The following is a 24,557-nucleotide window of genomic DNA, read 5'->3' on the forward strand; positions in this document are numbered from 1 at the left end:
GTGCTATAGTTTGCCGTACGATATGGGCTATAGCCCATGGTCCAAAATGATGAGAAACGAGGCTAACTTCTTTTTTCCAAAATTTCAAAAAACATGGGCTATAACCCATCGTTTTTTATTATTTTTATTTTTTTCAAATCCTCCAAAATTATGAAAAACGGCGTGCTATAGTATGCCGTACGATATGGGCTATAGCCCATGGTCCAAAATGATGAGAAACGAGGCTAACCTTTTTTTTCAAAATTTCAAAAAACATGGGCTATAACCCATCGTTTTTTCATTTTTTCATTTTTTTCAAATCCTCCAAAATGATGAAAAACGGCGTGCTATAGTATGCCGTACGATATGGGCTATAGCCCATGGTCCAAAATGATGAGAAACGAGGCTAACTTTTTTTTCAAAATTTCAAAAAACATGGGCTATAACCCATCGTTTTTTTATTTTTTTATTTTTTTCAAATCCTCCAAAATGATGAAAAACGGCGTGCTATAGTATGCCGTATGATATGGGCTATAGCCCATGGTCCAAAATGATGAGAAACGAGGCTAACTTTTTTTTCCAAAATTAAAAAAAACATGGGCTATAAACCTATAACCCATCGTTTTTTAATTTTTTAATTTTTTTCAAATCCTCCAAAATGATGAAAAACGGCGTGCTATAGTATGCCGTACGATATGGGCTATAGCCCATGGTCCAAAATGATGAGAAACGAGGCTAACTTTTTTTTTCAAAATTTCAAAAAACATGGGCTATAACCCATCGTTTTTTCATTTTTTCATTTTTTTCAAATCCTCCAAAATGATGAAAAACGGCGTGCTATAGTATGCCGTATGATATGGGCTATAGCCCATGGTCCAAAATGATGAGAAACGAGGCTAACTTTTTTTTCCAAAATTTCAAAAAACATGGGCTATAACCCATCGTTTTTTTATTTTTTTATTTTTTTCAAATCCTCCAAAATGATGAAAAACTGCGTGCTATAGTATGCCGTACGATATGGGCTATAGCCCATGGTCCAAAATGATGAGAAACGAGGCTAACATTTTTTTTCAAAATTTCAAAAAACATGGGCTATAACCCATCGTTTTTGAATTTTTGATTTTTTTTCAAATCCTCCAAAATGATGAAAAACTGCGTGCTATAGTATGCCGTATGATATGGGCTATAGCCCATGGTCCACGGCGTGCTCTAGTATGCTCATCGGCGGCAGACAACCCGGTAACGAACACAGGAACGGAAAAGACTACGAGATTGATGACCAGTATACCCGAGGCTTCAACAGCTAAAGCAGGACACACGCTCCAAAACTGCATATGTGGCTGGACAAGGGTTACCTCCACCCATGGCCTGAAGATACACCAGGGCAAGAAAGGGTGCCTAAAGAAGGGTCAACAGGGAAGTCGCATCGACAGCTACTTTTTGAGAAGCAGGTCGAGTCAGTCGACTGAAGTTCAGCAGCAGGATACACACCACAGTCTGCAGGACATCAACACCCCTGCCCCAGAGGAGGAGGAGGAAGGCACAGGAGATCAACCTGAATCCAACACATCACGACCACCGGCAGAGGAGAAGATCCAGGGGCGAAGGCCATTAGTAAAGTGGCCAAAGTCCTGCGACAAGACGCTGTGGAAGGAGGTTAACACTGATCTCTGCAACATCCTAGAAGGGATCAAAGGGTCCACCATGAAGAAGTTGGAGAGAATGGGCAACCTAATCTATGCCTATGGAGCGGAGCGGTTCGGAGTGAACGAAAGCACACAATCTACTCCGTCAATTCCCACCAAGTCCAGAAGGCAGACAGAAATAGACCGACTTGTCAAGGAGAGAAGGCAGCTGAAGAAGCAATGGAGGAAGGCCACAGAGGAGGAAGTGCAGAAGAAGAAGCGCAGAAGGAAGGAGCACACAAGAACACGCTTCTACAAAGATCCTTTCAAATTTGTGAAGAGTCTCTTCACAAAGGAGAAGAGCGGAAGTCTCTCAGTGTCAAAGGCCACTCTGGAAGAACATCTAAAAAAGTCCTGCACAGATGACCGACACCAGGAAGAGGTTTCACTCCCATCTGACATGCCACCAGTTAATCCACCAGAGCACAAGCTACATGTTAGTCCACCCAGATGGAGCGAAGTAGACAAAACCGTGCACAGAGCAAGGGCCGCATCAGCTCCAGGTCCCAACGGAGTTCCATACAGGCTCTACAAAAATGCACCGGATGTCCTGCGTTTCCTCTGGAAGCTGATGAAAGTCGTGTGGCAGAAGAAGGAGATACCAACATCCTGGCGGAGAGCCGGAGGGATCCTGATCCCCAAGGAAAAGGACTCCTCAGAAATCGGCCAGTTCCGCCAGATCAGCCTTCTAAATGTCGAGGGAAAAATCTTCTTCAGTTTGGTCGCGCACAGACTGGCAGGATACCTACAGTGAAACAACCTGATTGACACGTCAATCCAGAAAGCAGGTATCTCGGGCTTCTCAGGGTGTGTGGAACACGCCAGTGTGATCTGGCATCAGATCCAGGTCGCCAAGAGGGAGAAAACAGACCTCCACGTGGTGTTTCTGGACCTCGCCAACGCTTTTGGCTCAGTTCCTCACAACCTCCTGTGGACAGCCTTCAAGTACTTCAGGGTCCCACCAGCTCTCACATCACTTGTCAAGGCCTAGTTCCAGGATGTACAGCTCTGTGTGACAACAACAGAGTTTACTACATCATGGCAGCATCTGGAAGTGGGAATCATGGCCGGCTGCACCATCTCCCCACTAGCCTTCACCCTGGCCATGGAGGTCATCATCAGGGCCTCTCGATGGGTGGTTGGAGGACAGCGAATAAAACCTGGCCTGAGGCTGCCGCCGATTAGAGCCTACATGGACGACCTCACAACACTCACCATGACCAAGGCTTGCACTGTACGGCTACTGGGAAAGCTCCAGGAAAACATTGAGCTGGCCCGCATGAAGATCAAGCCGTCCAAGTCCAGAAGCATCTCCATAGTCAAGGGGAAGCTGGTAGACCACCGCTTCCACATTGGCGAGGAACCCATTCCAACGGTCACCGAGAAGCCTGTGAAAAGCCTAGGTCGCTGGTATGACGCCTCCCTCAAAGACAAAGAGCAAGTAGAGCAGCTCAGGAAGGAGGTAGTCATTGGCCTGGAAAACATCGATAAAACCCTGCTTCCTGGCAAGCTGAAACTCTGGTGCATGCAGTACGGACTACTTCCTCGTCTCCTGTGGCCACTAACACTCTATGAAGTCCCGCTCTCAAAGGTGGAAAAGCTGGAGAGACTGGTCAACTCATATGTAAGGAAGTGGCTCAGCCTTCCCAGGTGCCTCAGCAGCATTGGGCTCTATGGAAAAGGGATGTTACACCTACCCATTTCCAGTCTGGCAGAGGAGTACAAGTGCGCCAAAGTAAGACTGGAGATGATGCTCCTGGATTCAAACGATCCATTTGTAGCCCAAGCTGCCCCCATCCTGGCCACTGGGAGGAAGTGGACCCCATTGGTCGCAACTGAGCAGGCAAAGGCAACACTCAGACACAGGGACATCGTGGGCCGAGTACAAGAGGGGAGGAGTGGTCTCGGCCTTGGGGCCAGTACACCGGCCTGGAGCAAGGCCAACCCATCTCAGAGACGCAAGCTGGTGGTCCAGGAGGTACGTCAGGAAGAGGAAACAGGAAGGCGCGCAAATTCTGTTGCGCAGGCAAAGCAAGGGCAGTGGATGGCATGGGAAGGAGTGGAGAAGAGGAAGATCTCCTGGAAAGATCTGTGGGAGATGGAGGCATTCAGGGCGAGCTTCACCATCAGGGCTGCCTACGACGTCTTACCTTCTCCTGCCAACCTAAGCCAGTGGTATGGTGAAGACCCCACGTGCCCTCTATGTCCAAGTCTAGCAACACTGAAGCACATCTTAGTGGGATGCAAGACCAGCCTCACCCAAGGTCGTTACACCTGGCGGCACAACCAGGTGCTAAAGTGTCTTGCAGCAGTGCTGGAAAGTCGCCGGACAAGCGTGAACTCCCTTCCTCCCCCGTCATCCCGTTGGCAGCCAACACCATTTGTTCAGGAGGGCAAGGGTAAAGCAAGCAGCACCACCGCAAAACCAGACACCGGGCAGCTTGGCAGAGCACGGGACTGGAAGATGCTGGCAGACCTGGACACAAAACTCTGCTTCCCAGCTGAGATCGTATCCACCAACCTGCGACCAGACCTGGTTCTGTGGTCAGACTCGCTCAAGCTCGTCTTCATCATCAAACTCACTGTGCCCTGGGAGGGTGCAGTGGAGGAGGCCTACGAGCGGAAGATGCTGAGGTACGCCGATCTCGCAGCAGATGCTCAACAACAAGGCTGGAAAGCGAAGGTCTGCCCAGTGGAAGTAGGTTGCAGAGGGTTCGTAGCTACCTCAACATCTAAGCTACTCAGGGAGATGGGAGTACGAGGGAAGGCCCACCGGCAGGTGGTCAAGGACCTCTCCAGGGCTGCTGAAAAGGGGAGTCAGTGGCTGTGGATGAAGAAAAAGGACCCCACTTCAGATGAGTCAGTGACATCTAGTAGGGAGTGAACCTGGGACGCTGGGATTCACTGCTGAACCCTCTGGAGGTGTCGTGGGCCAGTCAGCGAAACACCCAAGAAGGAGGGCCTGCCCACCTGATGACCCAAATGATGTCACCGCTCATCTGAAAACCCACAGTGTCTCTCTGCTTCGATTACCAACATCAATCCTACACAACAGGTATGCGGTCAGGCGCAAGCTTGGCTCAGGGAGGAGGACGCCCCTGCCATGAAGAGTCCACTGCACTTTGGATTACAACATAATTTCCTGTGTTTCATGAAACCGTACGATATGGGCTATAGCCCATGGTCCAAAATGATGAGAAACGAGGATAACTTTCTTTTTCAAAATTTCAATAAACATGGGCTATAACCCATCGGTTTTTTTTAAATCCTCAAAAATGATGAAAAACGGCGTGCTCTAGTATGCCGTACGATATGGGCTATAGCCCATGGTCAAAAATGATGAAAAACTGACTTTTTTTTTCTTCAAAAATAAAAAAAACGATGGGTTATAGCCCATCGTTTTTTGAATCTTTTTTTATCCTCGTTTTTCATCATTTTGCCGTACGATATGGGCTATAGCCCATATCGTACGGCATACTATAGCACGCCGTTTTTCATAATATAAAAAAAAAACAATGGGTTATAGGTATAGCCCATCGTTTTTTTCATTTTAGATTTTTTTTTAATCCTTGTTTTTCATCATTTTGGACCATAGCGTACGGCATACTATAGCACGCCGTTTTTCAAGTATGTAGGTCTAGTATAGCATGCCAAAGTTTGTGCTATTGCCATAGAGAATGCATTGGGAGTTTAAGTTAAATAACTCCAGCATGTGTCTCCACAGTAAGCTGAATAATAAAAAGTGTGAATGGAGTTTCTAGGTGAAAGTGATCTTTGACGTGCCAATGTCTGCCATTGAGCCCCATGTTAAATGTCTCAAATTTTAAAGCACTATATTTCTAAAACTATGAAACATTTCAAAGATTCCTTTTCAGGCAAACATGTCCACCGTAAGATGAACCTAAGTAGGCTAGAATGTGGTTGGTAGGTTTAAGTATATGTAGGACTAGTAGCATGCCAAAGTTTGTGCTATTGCCATAGACTATGAAATTATATCTGACCAATATCTGTATTCTGTATACTAAATACATACAAGATTAGTCATCTTTATAGATACGGTCATAGGTTAAAGCTCTATTGTGCTAAAAGATTAATTTTTTTGCGCCCAAGGATGCTCGTTTAACAGATTAAATGTAAGCAGGGCGCAGCAGGGAATCGAACCCCATCCCAGTAAACCAGGAGCTCCATGCCTGTGCCAAAGTGCTTTGTTTGCGATGCAACGCAAAAACCTACCCTTGTAGAAGCCCTACCCTACCAGCAGCAAAGAATACAAAAACAGATCCTTACCAGTTAACGTGAACCATCACGTCCTTCTGCAAATGACAGGCGGTGTCCACAAGTTAGGGGAAATGGTGAAATGACGGAACCGGACGAATTTGTGGCAGTCGACGCAAAAGACGCAACGCAAACGAGCGCAACAGCAGGCAGCCCGACGCAACCGTAAACGAGAGAAACACCATCAGTACCCTGCAGAACCACACCAGCGACAGCAAAGGACAATAAACAAGATTTGTACTCACTGCGCAGCAAGCAGCTCTTCCCAGCAGCAGCTATAGCATACAGTTCCTACCTCAATGTCTTGTGCAGGGGGGCATCGAACTGGGAAACTTTACATGGGCTCCAGGGTAGGGGTCCTCGGAAGACTAAATTGGTGGGGATGGGGCCCACGGAGATGGCTCGTCTCAGGGCCCAGGGCTTGGTGCTGCCTACACCACTGGTCTCGTGACTCTGAAGAGAAAAGATAAGTATGTCATTAGTGTTATGTAGGCCTACATCACATTAGAAACACATGTGGCTGTATGCCTTGTCAGCCCCCACAACCCACATTTTACAACTTAACATCCCTCCCCCAAGGTTACTTTAATATACATTTTCCCCCCAACTTTTGAAATATGTTTTTCCCTCAGCTTTGAATTAACTTTAAGCCCAACATTGTATTGTGAGTTTGTGACAATACCAATTTTACCCTGACAGGTCTGTAACTCTGACTGTAACATGTTTAACCAAATGAACCCTTACAGCTCTGAGAGCGTACAAATGGAACCAAATGGACCCTGTCCATTTGTACACTGTCTCAAGAGTTAAGAGGAGATCTTGAAATGCAAGAGTTTGAAAGCCATTGTGAAAAAGACACTATGAGCCATATTGTTACCTTAACGCTTGTTATAAAACACAACTCCTCAGTGGCATTCATTCACAGATCAAGTTCCCCAAACAATCATTTCAAACAAATAAAAATAAAACTATTAAATGAGTAAAGAGTTCGATGTGATCAGTATCGAATCTTTAATCATTTTTCTATTAACAGTTTATATCATTACATGCATGCTTTTGGAAAATAAAATTCAAGGTATTTTTATATATATATATATATTATAATATAATACACCAATATTAATTATTAAACCAAAAGGTCAAACATAAATCATAAATCAAATACTTTCAATATAAACAAACAGTTAACCAGTTGATCCAAGTTAAGACACCAAGCCTATATAACTCACCGTAGAGTAACCAAGGACTGTCACAGTGAACAGGAACCTGTTGTTGTTGTTGTTGCTGTTGCTGTTGCTGCTGCTGCTGCTTGCTGCTTGCTGCCATGCCATGCCATGCCATGCCATGCCATGCCATGCCATGCCATGCCATGCCATGCCATGCCATGCCATGCCATGCCATGCCAAACATTTCGGCCATCTTGCATGAGGTGGGAGTGAGGAGTGTAGGAACTGATGTCACCTTTATACTGCCTTGATTGACAGTTGACATGGGTTGCCATTTGCGGGTTGCCATGTTGGCTGGGTTACATAAAGGTTTAAGTTTAACATTTAGTTACCTTCTTGCTACAGACAGACGGTGTGTAATCAGTGTCTGTCACACACACACACACACACACACACACACACACACACACACACACACACACACACACACACACACTAATCACAGGGTTAGACAAGGCAGGTAAACATGGGCAACACAGGAAACCAAGAGACACTAGATCTCTCTAGGCCGTCCTCAGACGAGCCCTCCATCGTCGTTTCCAGTCATCCCGATTCTCCATGCATCCGGCCAGTTCGTTGGTACTTCAAAGTAGGTCCACAACAAACACCAAGGTCCACAACAAACAAATCACTGGCCCCTTTTGTGCCCATATATGGAGCTGAGTGGACCTGGCCCCTTTTGTGCCCATATATGGAGCTGAGTGATTGCTGATGCAACACACTCCATATTTGGATAGCGGGACAGACACACGGACAGACAGACAGACACACACAGACATGATCTGCTAGGTCTCATAGTAAGTGCTCACTGCGTTCGCAATTAGGGAAACACATCAGGGTGACAGAACAGGTCACGGATCATGACACATAGATACATACCAAGCTGACTAAAGACCAAGCTGGTTTCCGTCCCGGCCGCTCCTGTGCTCAACCTCACCCAACACATTGAGGATGGGTTTGAGGGAAAACAAATAACTGGAGCAGCATTCAGAGATCTCTCTGCTGCCTACGACACTGTCCAACACCGCATGGTCAGGAAAAGCCTCCTCGACAACAGGCGCTTCTATGTCCAGTTAAATGACCAGAGGAGTAAATGGAAAGCAATACTGTAAATACTGTAAATACTGTAGTAGTACTCAAAACCCACCTGTTTAGGCAGGCTTATGACTCTGCGTGACCTGTGTCTTCTGCTGCAAGCTGTGTTTTGTTCTGCTTTTAACTGTGTTTTTGTACTGTTTTTAACCTGTACGGTGACCTTGAGTGCCCTGAAAGGCGCCTTATAAATAAAATGTATTATTATTATTATTAGTACAGTAACAGTAGACTACTGCAGGTCAGCAGGTAACTCAGACTCATACATCCATGTCTTCTCAACAAAGGGGCCATATAAATCCCCAAACATACTTTTCAGCTTACTCTTATAGCATTAAACCCACGTTATGGAACTTCTATTCTGTTCAACGAATCTCATATGACCTTCAGTAGAAGCTCATAGGTGGCGTTGATAATGCCCCAGGAGAGTAGCGAGCGATGAAAGTTGAGGTGGGCTCCTCGGAACATCTTGGCAACACTTCGCCCCCTGTCTCTCCACACCGTCATCAGCACCTCACCGAAGGGTCGGAAGGCCCCGCCCACCTGGACCTGTGCCTGCGACTTCACCACGTTTAATGGGTAGAACATGATCCCGAGGGATGCCCCCAAAGCCCCTCCGCACATAAAGTCGTTGATCCAGTGGCCCATCTGGCTGGTTGCCTCTGGTAGCTGCTCTTTCATGGGTCCCCGGGCCCCGAAGAAAAGCACGTTGCTGAGACCGTTGCGGAGCAGGACTGGGATCAGGCCGCGGTAGCACTCGCTGACCCCGTACTTGGTCAGGAGTATCCGGAATGTGTGGAATGTGTTTTTGAAGCTGGCACGTTGCCGGTGGTCTTGGAGGAGAGTCTGCACGCGCTCAAATGGCATCAAAGTGGCCTCTGCGGTTCCTGCCAGTGCTGCAGCAAAACTCTGCGTGGCCAGCTCCGGTACACCGCTACCGTCCGCTCGGTCCAACAGCACTCTGGAGAAGTCCTTGTACATGCCGAACATGATGGCCCCGCTGCTGCTCTTCTGGAACAATGGCGGGAGAAGGCCTCGGTATAGGTTCCTAAGCCCTTCTCTTTGCAGCTGCTTCGCGGCCTCCATGGCGAGCACGCCATGAAGCTGCTGGCGGAACATCACCTTCTGGATGGGGAAGGTCACCACAATGTTGATGAGACATGCGATGGAGCCACAGATGTAGTGCTTCCCAGGGTCCATGGTGGTAACCGCTATATGGGAGGATCGAAAGGCTACAGCCTAAGCCTCCAGCACTGGTGCGCACGTACCTCAGTAACTTCACTCCGTGGGAGAGGGGGGCATTTCAGAAATACTGTTAGATAGCTTTTTGTAATGGTTTATGCTAATCATGAACAAAAATCTCACAGTTAAATGTGACTATGTGTCTGACTGCTTTGTATGCCCATATATGGATCCCAGAACTCTGCCCAAGCTGATTGGTTGAAACACTTGTCCATATATGGATCCATACAGTATGTCGTGTCTAAGTGGACAGTAGGATGCTCAGGATGCACCCTGGGGAAACTACTGTTGAGGATGATGGGATATGTAGTGGATTCTGGCAGTCTGTGGCCTGTTGATTAAAAAGTCCAGGACAGGTATATGCCAATTACTGCCAGTTTGTTTGCCAAAGTCTATGAAATAATAATGTTAAACGCAGAACTGAAGTTAAAGGTCACACCTGTGTGGAGTGAGGGGCACTCTTATTATACTTTACATTAGAAGTATAATATATATATTATAATACATATTATATTATACATCATCATACATCATATCATGAACAACTGAATTTATGTGATTGGTTGGTTAAATTGACGTCATATTTGGCGGACATTTGACCTAATTTCTCTATTCATTGTTAATAGCAAATATGAGACGTGTGGGGACAAGATTTACGTCATATTTGGCAGACATTTGACCTAACTTCTCCTTTCATTGTCAATGGCAAATATTGAGACGTGTTGGGACAAAAGCTCTATAGGAGGGGCTCGGTGACATGTTGACTAGGAGGGGCTCGTGACATGTTGACTAGGAGGGGCTTGTGACATGTTGACTAGGAGGGGCTCGTGACATGTTGACTAGGAGGGGCTCGTGACATGTTGACTAGGAGGGGTTCGTGACATGTTGACTAGGAGGGGCTCGGTGACATGTTGACTAGGAGGGGCTCGTGACATGTTGACTAGGAGGGGCTCGTGACATGTTGACTAGGAGGGGCTTGTGACATGTTGACTAGGAGGGGCTCGTGACATGTTGACTAGGAGGGGCTCGGTGACATGTTGACTAGGAGGGGCTCGTGACATGTTGACTAGGAGGGGCTCGTGACATGTTGACTAGGAGGGGCTCGTGACATGTTGACTAGGAGGGGCTCGTGACATGTTGACTAGGAGGGGCTTTTTGAATTTTTGAAAAAATAAAATTCCTCGTTTTTCATCATTTTGGATCATAGCCCATATCGTATGGCATACGATATGCACGCCGTTTTTCAACATTTTTGAGGATTTGAAAAAAATTAAAAAATAAAAAACGATGGGCCCATCGTTTTTTGAATTTTTTTTCATCCTCGTTTTTCATCATTTTGGACCATGGGCTATAGCCCATATCGTACGGCATACTATAGCACGCCGTTTTTCATCATTTCTGAGGATTTGAAAAAATAATAATTTTTGATTTTTATTTTATCCTCGTTTTTCATCATTTTGTATGTAGGACTATAGTAGCATAGCAAAGTTTGTGCTATTGCCATAGAGAATGCATTGGGCATTTAAGTTAAATAACTCAGAAACTACAAAACATTTCAAAGTAAAAAGTTCCAGCATGTGTCTCCACAGTAAGCCGAATAATAAAAAGTGTGAATGGAGTTTCTAGGTGAAAGTGATTTTTTGACGTGCCAAAATCTGCCATTGAGCCCCATTATAAAAGTCTCAAATTTGAAAGCACTATATTTGTAAAACTATGACACCTTTCAAAGATTCAATTTCAGGCAAACATGTCCACCGTAAGATGAACCTAAGTAGGCTAGAATGGGTTTGGTAGGTTTAAGTATGTAGGACTAGTAGCATGCCAAAGTTTGTGCTATTGCCATAGAGAATGCATTGGGCGTGCATTGGGCGTTTAAGTTAAATAACTAAGAAACTACAAAACATTTCAACGTAAAAAGTTCCAGCATGTGTCTCCACATTAAGCAGAATAATAAAAAGTGTGAATGGAGTTTCTAGATGAAACTCCATTCATGCAGAACATTTAAATATACCATGTAAATACAACAAATTGAGCAGAGCACTGCAGGGACTTGAACCCCGTTCTGGTAAACCAGGAGTACCACACCAGTGCCTTAGTTTGTTTTGTTGTAATTTACAGGTCCATTATTTTCATCTTGTTCTCAAATCCTGCAAAACCATGAAAAACGTCATTGTTATGTATTTCTAAGGGATACAACACTAATAAATAGTCGGGACTTGAGGAGACCCTGGTACAGGAGAATTGTGAGAATGTAATAGAGTAAAAGTACTCAAGTCAGAAAATATCTAATGTAAAGGACTGTAAAACCTTTTAAACAAGTGAATATTAAACTTTATCCTTAATGTTATACTTGTAATCCTATATTAATAATGTAATCCGATAATACCTTTTAAGGAAAAATACTTTAGAGGAACAACTACAATACTAAAATGAGTAAAAGTAAGAGCATTTTCAGAGTAAACCAGAATACCTTAGAATGAATTTGATAGACACAAGGAAGAGAAGTGAGACAAGCAGAGCTAGAAGGATTTTCCATTAGATATATTACCCATTACACCGGGAGAGAAAATGGTAGGTCCGGACAGCGTTGAAAAGATCTCTCACCATGTCCAAAATGGACACGGTTAATATAATATAGCATATTGTAATCGTTACACAGACCAACGTGTCAAACACCAAGGGCAAAAACATGTTTTTCACAGAGGGGCAGATAATGCAAGATGTCACATGTTGCATACAGGAGATATCTCACGGGGCAGAGACAGCCATGATACGAACATCAGTGCAGAGACATCCATGATATGAATATCAGTGGGACACAGATGAAAACTTAGTGGAACAGGGTGACATGAAATATAAGTCATAGGGCATATGTAACTGGGAACATGTAAATTCATTCACAAAACAACAGATCTACAAATGAGTCCCGAATTACCCATCAGTCATCATCTTTTTTTCAAATCCTCAAACAGCACGGCATACAATAGACTAGCGTCGCAATCCCACCTCCTCGAGAGACCCGGAAAATAAATCTGTTCATTTTCCTCATAGACTCATAGAGACGCTCATTTTGTTCTGGGTCTAGTGAACAGAAATCATATGGAATAAATAGTACTTGGGAACCCAACTGTAGAGAGTATACAAACACAGAAGAGAACCTTGGGGTTTTCATCTATGAAAAGGCAACACAATGAGCAGAAAATTTAAATAAACCATGTAAATACAACAAATTGAGCAGAGCACTGCAGAGACTTGAACCCCGTTCTGGTTCTTTGTAATCATTTGTTTGGTCGAAAATATTGTGTTTGTTGTCATGATGTCACGACTCGGCTTCGTACGACACTTGGATCTTTAAATACTTTTTGAAATGTCTGGGATGCATTGGGATTCATTTCCTGGGCATAGTCATGAAAGGGGGTGGGACTGCGACGCTCTAGTAATTTTCTTCTTCAAATCCTCTTAAATTAAATTCTAGGGTTAATATAATAATGAATGAATATTAAATGAAAAAAATTGCAATCAAAGATTTTGAACTCTTCTGTAGTAACGAGGAACCCCTAGGGGTCCGAGAACCATGTGATCAGAACCATCACTGGCCTCTCTACACTGGCTCCCGGTTAAATACAGAATACAGTTCAAAATCCTCCTCACCTATAAAGCTCACAATGGTCAGGCACCACAATATCTCAAAGAACTCATCGATCCCTACAATCTTAACAGAACAGTGTGTTCATAGTTTACAAAAATGTTTCGTCCTGAATATCAAAAGTTACAATAGGAGGCAAGGCGTTTAAGTCCCGCGCACCTTCTCCCGGCATCTGTCCTCGGGGGGGACACGCACTGCAGAGTCAAGACTAGATTTAAAAACCTCTATGACAAAGGTCACCCGACAAGTAAAAAGGGTGAGAAGAGAACCCCTCCACCCAACCCCTCGGCGTAGTCACGCCGCCAGGGCGAGTTAATTGCACAACCACTGTTGCATATTGTGTACACGTAATAGAGGCTAGTATTTTATAGAGAAAGGTTTTATTATGTGAAGGGAGTTTAATTGTGTTTAAGTGCTTTGCATATATGAAATGTCTTGTCATAGTTTACTGTTTTGCCTTATTCTATAACCCACTGAGTATTTACTTTAATAAAGATTGTTATACATGTAAAACCCAGGTTCGGACATGACTACAGTTTGTAGTAAATATAGTAAACCCAGTCATTTTGTTTAATTTTCGTATAGAAATGTTTAGGCATTTTGAGCAAAGATACAGGAGGAGAGATACAATTCAGATACAAAAGTCAGAATACGAAAGTGAGGCAAGAGGAGACACACAGGGAGGGACGGAGCTCGTTAATGTTTATTGATAACGATCAGGCTCATCGAGCCGGGTTCTTATCGAGCCCACTATTGAGCAATTTCTATTATTTTGTGGAAAGACAACTCTGAACAGAACCAGTATCTTATACTAGGGCAGAAGGAAGCCAATATTATATTAAAGAAACTGTTAACAGGTTAATATGTGCCGCCACTTTAAAAGCGTAATTGTGTTTACCCGGATAGTGCTGGTTGGCATTTATGTATTGATCGCCTCTTGTCTTGATTATTTAAACATGACTGGCCACTATGCTCAACAAGCTCGATAAGCCCAAAGCTTGATAACGGGTACTCAATAAGCTTATCGGATCCATATATCCATCCCTACACATGGGTATCAATGTTTTATTGCTCATGGTCAAGCGGTTCATGAGCTATGCCCGGTTAAAGTTTGAATTATCAGTTGAGTGCTATAGCGCCACCCATTGGCCAATGGTTGTGGGCTTTGCGTCCTCACCGTTTGGCATTGCCCTCTAGGTTGTCCCGATCAGATGGGGTATCAGAAAGCAGGGCCAAGCGTCATTTTCAAATGATTGGAATTGGGAGCAAAAAAAAAAAAAAAGTCGAGGGCTACCATATTGCCAAGTTTCACGAAAACCGGACAGCACAGTTTAGCCAGAAGTGACATTTTTGGTGGAAGGAGAAGAGAAAAATAAGGGACCAAGAGTCCCTTCGGGATTAGTCCCTAAATAGACTTGTAACCCAACTGTAGGGAGTACAAATAGTAAAGAACCTGGGGGTTATCATCTATGAAAAGGCAACACAATGAGCATGTAAATACAACAAATTGAGGGCACCGCAGGGAGTTGAACCCCGTTCTGGTAAACCAGTAGTACCACACCAGTGCCTTAGTTTTTGTTTTATAATTTACAGGTGCAAATCATTCAGTTTAAATTTTGCTAAATATGTTTTAAACTTATACTCTTGCCGACCTCCTGCGGCAAGAGAACCTACACACTCAATTTGAATCATGACTATAAATGATAGCCATGATTATGTCATGATTATGTCTTTATACAATTGAAAACCGGAAGACTCACTCCACAAATACCGTAAGGAAAACTCCTCAGACATAAACCAAGAATTTTATTTTGTCATGCTCATAAAGTGCTTAAACAAGCAGCAGGAATCAGACAGTTAACTAACCTTCACTGCAGCACAGCACCCAGCAGTGGCAACAGCATAGAGTTCACCCAGCAGTGGCAACAGCATAGAGTTCACACCTCCAGTCAGCTTCACTTTCTGAAATGGCAGGGGAAAGAAAATAATTAGTTGTCGGCCTACAGGATGACATTTTGGAAGTCATAACAGTCACTGACAGGGCTGTGTCACCATTATTACACACTTTCCTGGGGTTTTATGTGTACTATGTTTTTTCCACTTCCCTGGACACTTTAAAATACCAAAATATCTAAAAACTCATATAGCCCACATAAAATCACCAGGAAAGTGTTTGATCTCCCAAACCTCATTAAAATAAGATCCGCTTGCGAAAGGGGTGAAGTGTCACTTTAATGTATAAATGCAATTAATGCATACAATTAGTCTAGCCCTAGAATGTCTGATCATTCATATACTATCATAAATTCCTGTATACACAAACACAGAGAACACCCCGCATTGCTTCTGGTTGCGGCGCAACATGCGCGGCATAAATGTGATAAATGCTCAGTTTGTACTCGCCCATTAAATAATTCCAAAGACGTAGAGTGAGATATTGTCTCCAGCACAAAACGTGTATTTAGTCAAATATCTCCACAGCACCTTTCGCCGGGCAAAGGGGTCCGGAATGACAGCTGGACTGAATTTACCAAAACTTCCTCTGATCACCACACACGCACGTCATCACCAATTGACCAGGGAAGCAAAAATCATTCAAGATCTGGTTGCACAAGGGGTGAAGTGGCCCTTTAAAGTTGCCCTGTATGGTAGAAATGGGCTTGCAGTAGATCTGCTACTTTTTAATTCTGAGTTTGTACATTTGATTTTTCCAACCAGCAGAGAGACATTTAGTTTAGCTTAATCTTATGAATGTGTCTGAGTCACAGTTTCAACTTGTGTTACCATTATGTACTAAAGTAAAAGGGTATGGCATCAAAATGTACTTAAAAAAATGTCCAAATGTACTCATTACACAGAATGACCCATTTCAAATTGTTTGAAAGAAAAATCTGAATAACAGATCTACAATATCACAATGCATTGCATTACAATGCATTGTGAGATTGTAGATCAGCTACTTCCAAATGGCCAAATAGTGGTTGTTGTAGCCCAGTGGTAAATTGCAATGTAGCCAAAAGGATATATATTTTTAAATAATCCAAATCTACAAAACTAGTAAAGTGTCCAAATAATAGATTATAGAATATAAAAGTACAACATATTGTCCACAGTATGTAATTATTTACTTTCCACCTGTTTTAGTTTATTTGTTTGTGTCTCAAAAAGTACCAACACATTCCTCATATTGTTGTCCTTTTAGAGTCACAATAAACAACAGTCTTGACAACACTAATGTTTAAACAATAACAGCGTTAATGTTGGCAAAAAAACATGCGGTTCTCAAACAATCCTTACCTCAGCAGCTACGACCGAAACAATCTGCTATGCATGCACCGCGTGCGGCTCCATTTTAAATCATAAGCCCCGCCTACTGTATCCGGATCTAGACCGTCGGTCATTGGTCCGTCAGAGTGAATCATGGATCACAGCTGTGTGGATTTACAAGCTGCACGCATGCGCGCGCGCACACACGCACGCACGACAGACTGAGAGGGAGAGGGCTTCATTGTTGGATTGTCTGCAAAAGTTACAGTATTAGTATAGTAGCACTTATATTAAATTATATACAACACACAGTATTGTCGGCGTAATTCACTTTCAAGTTTCAACTTTTGCACTTTCAGCTAGCGCAAGTCAGACCTCTGAAAGCTGAACAATGATATGAAGACCCTCTCCATTTGTAGACTAGGTCCTACTATTTGCAGTTCCTTCTTTGGCCTGCTGATGGCTGCAGAGGTTTAAATTGCTCTGCTGTAGGCTACTCACATTGTTGCATGACAAAAGCCAAACAGAAGACTTATTTTGTACATAATCCTTTTTAGGTATTTGTTTACAAATGAGACATTCAAATGTCTATTAAAGTAATATGTCACACATTTTAGTGAAATACGTTTTTTTTTTTTTAGATTAATAAGGTTTCAGTTTCACTGACTTTATTCAAACACTTTGCTTTCCTTAATGAGGCACAAGCTGGCAACAGATTTCTATAATTATTACAGTAGGCTAGCCTATGTTGTTGCCTTCCATCTTTCACCATTACGCTTGAACTTTCTCCTCTTTGCTACAGTAAGTAACAGTTCTGATTTCCAATCATTCGTGACAAACCCCTCAAACCCCTACCCCCCTCGCTCTCTATAAGGCCAGTAGTGCTGAAGGACACAGGGAATCTCTTGCCACCTCACAGAAGATGCTAATCCTCTTTGCCCCAAGTTTAACTGGGCCACTATAATCCTCCAGGTTTATCTAAGCAGTGAGCACCTAGTGCTGCTGACGACTTGGCCTGCTCTCCTCCCTGCAGCCTCTTAAGTAGGGCAGGACTGGGGCCCGCGAGTGTCACCGTCAGCAACTCTGGAACCGCACACTTCCACAGGAAGCATAAGCTGTTAACAGAACGGTTTTATTGCTTGCTGTGTGTGTGTGTGTGTGTGTGTGTGTGTGTGTGTGTGTGTGTGTGTGTGTGTGTGTGTGTGTGCTTCCTATATGTTTGTCTTAACACACCAAGCAACAACCATGCAAGGTGTGCCTGCGTGCATGCGTGCGTGTGTAGTAGTAGGCTACATGTACACAGGCTCCATCACTGAGCCATATTCTCTTAACTAAATAGGAGAGGTAGGCATGTCTCTCAGAGAAACTGTCTGACTCTCTCTCAAAGGTTGAAGCACCCTCACAAGGTGGTGTTAATTATTTTTAGCTTTGAAATAATTCCCTGAAAATCATTTCATGATTACCAGTGAAATAGCTCACCGACATGTGACATTTCTGAGTGGAACGAGCAACCCGGCATTGGGAGAGGAGGGTACAGTCAGGGATGTATCGTTGGTTATGAGGCTTGTGAGATGACCTTTCAGTTCATCTGAGATGAGACGAGGTAGCTGAACCTGAAATGATTCAGAGTGTCTAAACTGACAGCCGAGGGCAGGGCCATGGCAGAGCATCAGCCTGCTGCCGGCTGCCCGGCTTCCATAGGCAACTCTCGTGATTTATTGTGAAATTGCCAGGGACTCAATGTGCCGTGCAGGTGAATGAGTTTTGCTAATAAGAGAAGTGTTTCTGCTCCACAGATCCCCTTTTCTGTCTGAGTGAGCGTGTATGAAATCAGTGTGCAGTCTCCCTGTTCCACACGCTCTGGTGGAGGCGGCTGGCTCATCAGTCTGGGGCTTATCTGATGTTTTAGGTGGGTAGGGGTTGGGAATGAGGGAAGAATAGAGGAAAGGGACTCAACATTGGGCTTGTGAAGGTGCCACAGTGTGTGTGTGTGTGTGTGTGTGTGTGTGTGTGTGTGTGTGTGTGTGTGTGTGTGTGTGTGTGTGTGACGAGGTACCATTTGAGTGGAAAAAACCTTATAAAAAAAAGTATCTTTTTATATTTTTCCAAAAAGAATACAAACAGCCAATAGCATATTACAAAGTTATCCCCCTCACTGGTGAAGATTCCGGGAGGACAAACGGGCAAGCACCGGGGTGAGTTGTCCAGTATTCGGCAAGTTTACATGCATTAGTCAAATATTATTGAACACACTATCAAATGTTTAATGTTAGGTTTTTGTATGAAGTAATACCTTTGGAGCCTTAATAAATCCAGAATTGGAATAGTTCACTACTGTTTTGCTGTGTTTTATTGTTATATTGTTGAACCCTAACTCTGACTGCTAATACAATGTTTGTAGCAGTTTGAACTTCAACAGAGTAAGGTAAACAGCTTAATTCTCTGTCACACACACTGTTGATTCATTGTTCTTTTTTAGTTTTAGTTTCAAATGGCCAAGAGCCTTAATGTTGTCCTGGACAATCAGCTATACAAGGCAGTTGAAGGCACACATTGCAGCGGTCACTCGATCCTGTAGGTTTACAATATCATTCGAAGGATCAGACCCTATAGCTTGTTCACCCAGGAGTAATGCATTTTATTTTCCTATGCTTTTGAGTGGTGATAAGCGCTCCAACTTGTTGGTTTGTGTATGTCCACCCTTAGCCCCTCTCGGAACCCCCTGGGTCAGCCCAATCCGAACCGAACCGGGCTGACCCGTAGGGTCCCTGGTCATGCTAAGATTTTCCAATGCGATTGTTGGAACGCGGATATAAAAAACTCAACCTTTCTTCGATCTGCTCGCTATTACCGCGCTTTGTATTGTGTTTGATTACGGATGTGCGAACTATAAGTACCTTACATACCTCTGATAAAATCTCCTGTGTCGCGGAAGCCGTTAAGTATTTTTAATCCATGTTTGATTAAAAATGTCGCTTTGATTTCTTCTTGTTTATTTACCGTTTATTGTACCGCCTCCCGATGTGCGGTTGGCTTTGCGGGCTACGTCCCTGCCTTTGATCTGCTCCGTCATAGCTGTAGCACCACTAGCTAGCCAGATAGGCGGTACAATGAGGTGTCAATAAACAAGGTAGGAAGAAGCGACATTTTTAATCAATCATGGATTAAAAATACTTAACGGCTTCCGCGACACAGGAGATGTGTCGGTATGGTATGTAAGGTACTTATAGTTCGCACATTCGTATGTCAAGACATGAATAAACATGGTAAAAGCGCGCAGAAGTCCGTCTCATGGCGTGTTTACCATGTATTTGTCTGTGCGTAACTGGCGACAGCCCAGCGTGAAGCAGGACCCAATGGGTAAAGTAAACAAAGTGTCAGAAACTTTACTACATTCGGGTTCTGCTTGCGGGGCTAGTCCACCCTGTGACGGCATTCAAGTCAATGGCAAAATAAACGTGTGCTTACCTGTTTTCTGTGGGGCTTACTGGTGCTGACCTGTTTTCTGTGGTGCTTACCTCTGTTCTAGGTGCTTGCTTACTATGGTGCCTATCATTCTTATTGCGACGGCCGGGTGCAGTACTTAGTTTAGACAATTTTTGGTTTAGACTAGTCATTAGTCCTACAACTACAACTACAACCTATCTCAAACCCTCACCCTAAACCTAACCTCCCACTGGGCAGCACAACTAAACCTAACCTTAACCCATGTCTAACCAATGACTAGTCTAAACCATAGACTGTAAAAAATATGGACAAAGCGTTCCGCGGGTCTAACATGAACGTAAAATGAAGCCTGTCTCTATGTGTGGAGGCAGCCCATAGAGTATTAAGGCAGCCATCTTTCAAGATCCGGGCCCTGGCCCATTGGCTGGCCCAGACAACGAGGCGGGACTTCCCCCCTTCTTCTTCGTTGGTTTTTATTTTGACTCGAGTGGGAGGGGAATCCCTATCATAGACTGTAACGGTAGCCACGCCCCTCAGAACATGCGCGACTTTATGGTCATTTATTTTATACATGGGACCATAATTTTCCAAAAAGAATATTATGACATTAGAAATGAGACTTTAAACTAGTGACTGGAAGCAAAAAGTATTCATGACCATGTTTATTAAGGTAATACAGTCTAGGTGAAGTTGGGCCCAAATACATGGACTTCTATGGGGCTATGGGTTTTTTTGAGCCCAATGACAGCGCCACAACAGGCCATTATATGAACTTTCATTTCCTTAGTGGCTTCACAAAATATCTGTCTGACTGCCCCCCTGGTCTAAACTTGTATGCACCCCATTGCGACTGCAGGTCACAGTTAACTATGAAATCGTGCATTTCCCGTCAGTTGGTCCGCCCAGTTAACTATGAAATTGTGCATTTCACAGTCAGTCGGTCACGCCCCATATATGGTCATGCCTTGTGACATCTCGTGATTTTGTCAATATTAAGCCCATATCTGGCGATCCCTGATGTCATCAATATTGGCCAGCAACAAACCCTTAGATCTCCATATATGGAGCTGACCTGTTCTGACATGCCTATGTTGATCCACCCCATCCATCCTTCCTCTTCGATGTGACTGTCTTCCTTTTTACTGATACCTGTTCATTTAAACTCTAGACGCGCCTGCCCCAAAGTTATTAGTGCATCTGCGCCCGGCAGCCGGGGAAAACTGGGCCCTCATCAAACCCTGTACACTCAAGACACTGCCCCCGCTGCCACCGTTAGATCTCTATATATGGAGCTGACCTGTTCTGACATTCCATATGTTGATCTGACCTCATCAAACCCTGTACACTCAAGACACAATCCATATATGGCCAGTACAGATGTCATTCCATATGTTGATCTGACCCTCCCAGGCCAAAGTGCCAGCGCTCACCCAACACTGCCAACAGTCATGCTGTCACCCAGGCGGATGCGTGCATGCAACCTCGCCCCCTTTAGTGCGAGGTCGCTTCTCGCCCTCAGGCGTCTTACTGGTATGGTACTTACTATACTTACTATAGGTGCCCACCTGGGTTAGCGCCTGTGACACAGCCCTGTGACATACTGACCAATGACCATGACACTGACCATGATGCTGAAATCATCAGTATCATGTCAGTATCATTATCAGCATCATTGTCAGTATAATTTCTATATTATGGTCAGTGTCTGTCATGTCTGTATCATGGTTAGTCATAGTCAGTATCATGGTCAGCATCATGGCAGCATCATGGTCAGTATCATGGTCATTGGACAGTATCATGTCCAGTATCATGGTTAGGGTTAGTGCTCTTAAATCGTTCAATATTTAATATGCTATAGTTTGGGTTTTAGTTTTGCTTTATAATTTTTCTTCACAATATGTGAAAATAGTGTGTGATAATAAACACACAAGAAATTCAATCGCTGATCGATCCTGCAGTTTGCAATATTATCTCCAGTCACACAAACCTCCTAGGTCGAAACGTTGGATAATAATAAATATGCAGCATCGTGGCTACGTGTGTGCAGCCTTTTTCTCTTTTCTACTTATTTACTGCCTTAGGCCAGCACCTCACCAACACTGGTGTGCGCCCTTTCCTGTTTTGTCGAAGATGTGACTGATACCTCGAAACGTTGTCGCTTTTTTACTTGCACCCTGATAATAAAGTAAGGGCTTAAACTGTCTGAGTTGCTCCAGTGCCACTGCCTCCTTTCCTCCTGTAACCTGTCCTGCCTCTGAGATGCACCAGACTGGCCTGCCATAGACTAGAGGTTGGAACTCCCTTCTACATAATTAACCCTCTTCTAGACGGCTATAGATTCCTGCAGAGCCACGCTGTAAAAGAATGTAGATGCCACCATAGTGGCAATGTTTCACAGAATGTTTCATAAAGCTTTCGAATCCTAACATCTTTTTGTTACTGTAATTTATGAATGGGATCTTGATGAATGGTACAATGTACCATCTCCAGGAGGGAGGAAGAGAGAGAGAGATAAAGAAAGAAAACAAGTTGAGATTGAGTACTAAGTGTGAATGGTACCATAACATGAAACAGGCATAGAAGTCATCCGCTTTATTTAATTTTGTCAAACGATAGTACAGTGAAAAGTGAACAAATTAAAACCACCCATCTACATTAAAATAAATACATTTCAGTCCTGAGATTGACAACAAGCAGGAAACAGAAAACAATATCTACTATGATAGTTGGGATGAGGGTAGGATGGGGAGGTACAGTGGCAGTTTCAGCAGATTGAAGATGGTGGTTGTGGAGAGATCGGGGGAACTGGACAACAGGAGAGGGGTAGAGGGTAAGCAATCACTTGGATGCTTGGCTGTAGGCACATTAAAAAGTTGAAAACCCCTAGATTTTACAGCTTTTTTTTTATTCAGACTTCTTATTTTGAAATCTAAAATCTGTATATTATTGTCATTTAGGAGGAAAAAAGGGTGGGGGCAAGGTGTTCTTTTTTTCTTGATCCTGAGGAGACAAAATCATTTTGATACATAAAAACAACACTGCAGGGAGAACAATAAGAGATGCTTTATAGATTTCCCATTTCCATATATATTATTTTCTCAAGGTTGCAGCACCCTCAGACTTTGGCAGCATTGGTGCGTTTGATATCATTCTGGAATCAGCCCTGTTTTGTCTACAAGAACATTCGGAGTGCCACACAGTCAATAAATAAAGGAAACTAAAAAAGGCAAAATCCCCAAACTTTTTTGTAGAGATCAGATACTATAGCAATATACCCACCACAGGAAACAAATTATTTGGAGGCGGAGAGCATTTTCAATTGAGTAAAGTATTCTTAGATTTAAAAAATCTATATAATCATATATATCAAGATGAGCTCTTGAATTTATGACCGGCTATTATGTACTGAGGAGGCAGCTCTGGGTTTGTACCATTGAGGGAAAGCTTATCTGCACAGCCCAATGTTCTTGTGTGATGCAGCTTACCTTCTGTAAGCTAAACTTCCATATCAAATGATACCCACATGCCACTCATCCAGTTGTATACTGTGGGGCACTACTAAAATAATAATAATAATAATAATAATACATTGTGCTCTTACTCTGTTGCAAACCACAGCAAATGCATGCTTTAATGATATTGTGTAATACAGATATAAGGCTGGTGGGTCAACTATAAGAGCCTCCTCAGGACCATCTGAATTATTGATTAAAGCATTTTCTTGCAAGATAGGAGCCAAATGGAGAGGTCTATGCTTATGATTTTATCTTCTCCAGTTGGCAGTGGAGGTTAAGAATGGGTATAGAAGAGGACTCTGAGATGAGAGCCCCAGGGGCCCAAGGGCAGCCAGGGGACATGACTGAGGTTGGGCAAAGCAGAGTGGAAGGGGCAGCACCCCCCTGTCATCTGTAGGTTAGAGACACAGCGCCAAGATTCTACAGAGAGAGCAGCTGCCCTTATTTTTTCCATCCCTCTCTCTCCTCACCATCCTGTGTTGTGAGAGTGAAAGCACTAACCCTCCTTTGAATTGTACAGTACCTGTCCACTCTCTCCTCCTGCTCACAGCAGTTAAAGTGCGTAATACAGGACTAGACCTTTGCACTGGTTAAAGTCTTCATGGACTTACTGGGATTTACCAGGGGATCTTGACGACCAGTAGTAAGTCGATTCCCCTCCACTTTGTCCTCAGATCATCGTTATCTGAGTGTCTCATTGCCCTTGAAATATCTTTTAACACTGAGAAATCTTCCTTTAAGTGTTATTTGAAGGCTGCAATGTATCGGTTACTTACTTAACAAAATATTGGTGTTACTGAGTGTGAAGCACTGTCAAAGCTTAGCTACAGTTCAACTTGAGAACTTGTGTTCTGTTTATTGATGTTATGGAAAACGAGGGCTCCAATTGGTTGCTTGATGAGAAAGACAATGGTGGTTTTAGAGGATGATATTCATTGTGATTGTGAAGCCACAGCGAATTGAAAGAGCTAGGGCTGAAACCAGCACCAGGAACGTGGCAATTATCCTGATTACTGATGCTTCGAGGCTTCTCTGACCCCCAAATCCCTCCCTCTATCTCTCTCTTTTTTCCTGAGATCTGTCACAGTGCACGGGGCCCCTCAGCCAGCCAGGGCACTGCAGAAGTTCACAACCATGCATAATCCAACAGAAAACAAATCCCTTCCATCAAACAGCCCCAGCT

At 43.7% G+C, this 24,557-nt stretch overlaps 1 protein-coding gene across 1 annotated transcript; it reads right to left on the bottom strand.

The window, feature by feature from the left end:
• Nucleotides 1–8,632: 8,632 nt before the first annotated feature.
• LOC308316954 (mitochondrial nicotinamide adenine dinucleotide transporter SLC25A51-like) lies at nt 8,633–9,457 on the bottom strand (the record flags this gene model as incomplete). Its single annotated transcript, XM_080765745.1, has 1 exon — nt 8,633–9,457. One exon carries the CDS (start codon nt 9,455–9,457, stop codon nt 8,633–8,635), a length of 825 nt encoding a protein of 274 aa, XP_080621871.1.
• Between the last annotated feature and the right edge of the window lie 15,100 nt (nt 9,458–24,557).

This window comes from Protomyctophum bolini (genome assembly GCF_963924005.1).
Source record: "Protomyctophum bolini genome assembly, chromosome: 6".
Taxonomy (NCBI): domain Eukaryota; kingdom Metazoa; phylum Chordata; class Actinopteri; order Myctophiformes; family Myctophidae; genus Protomyctophum; species Protomyctophum bolini.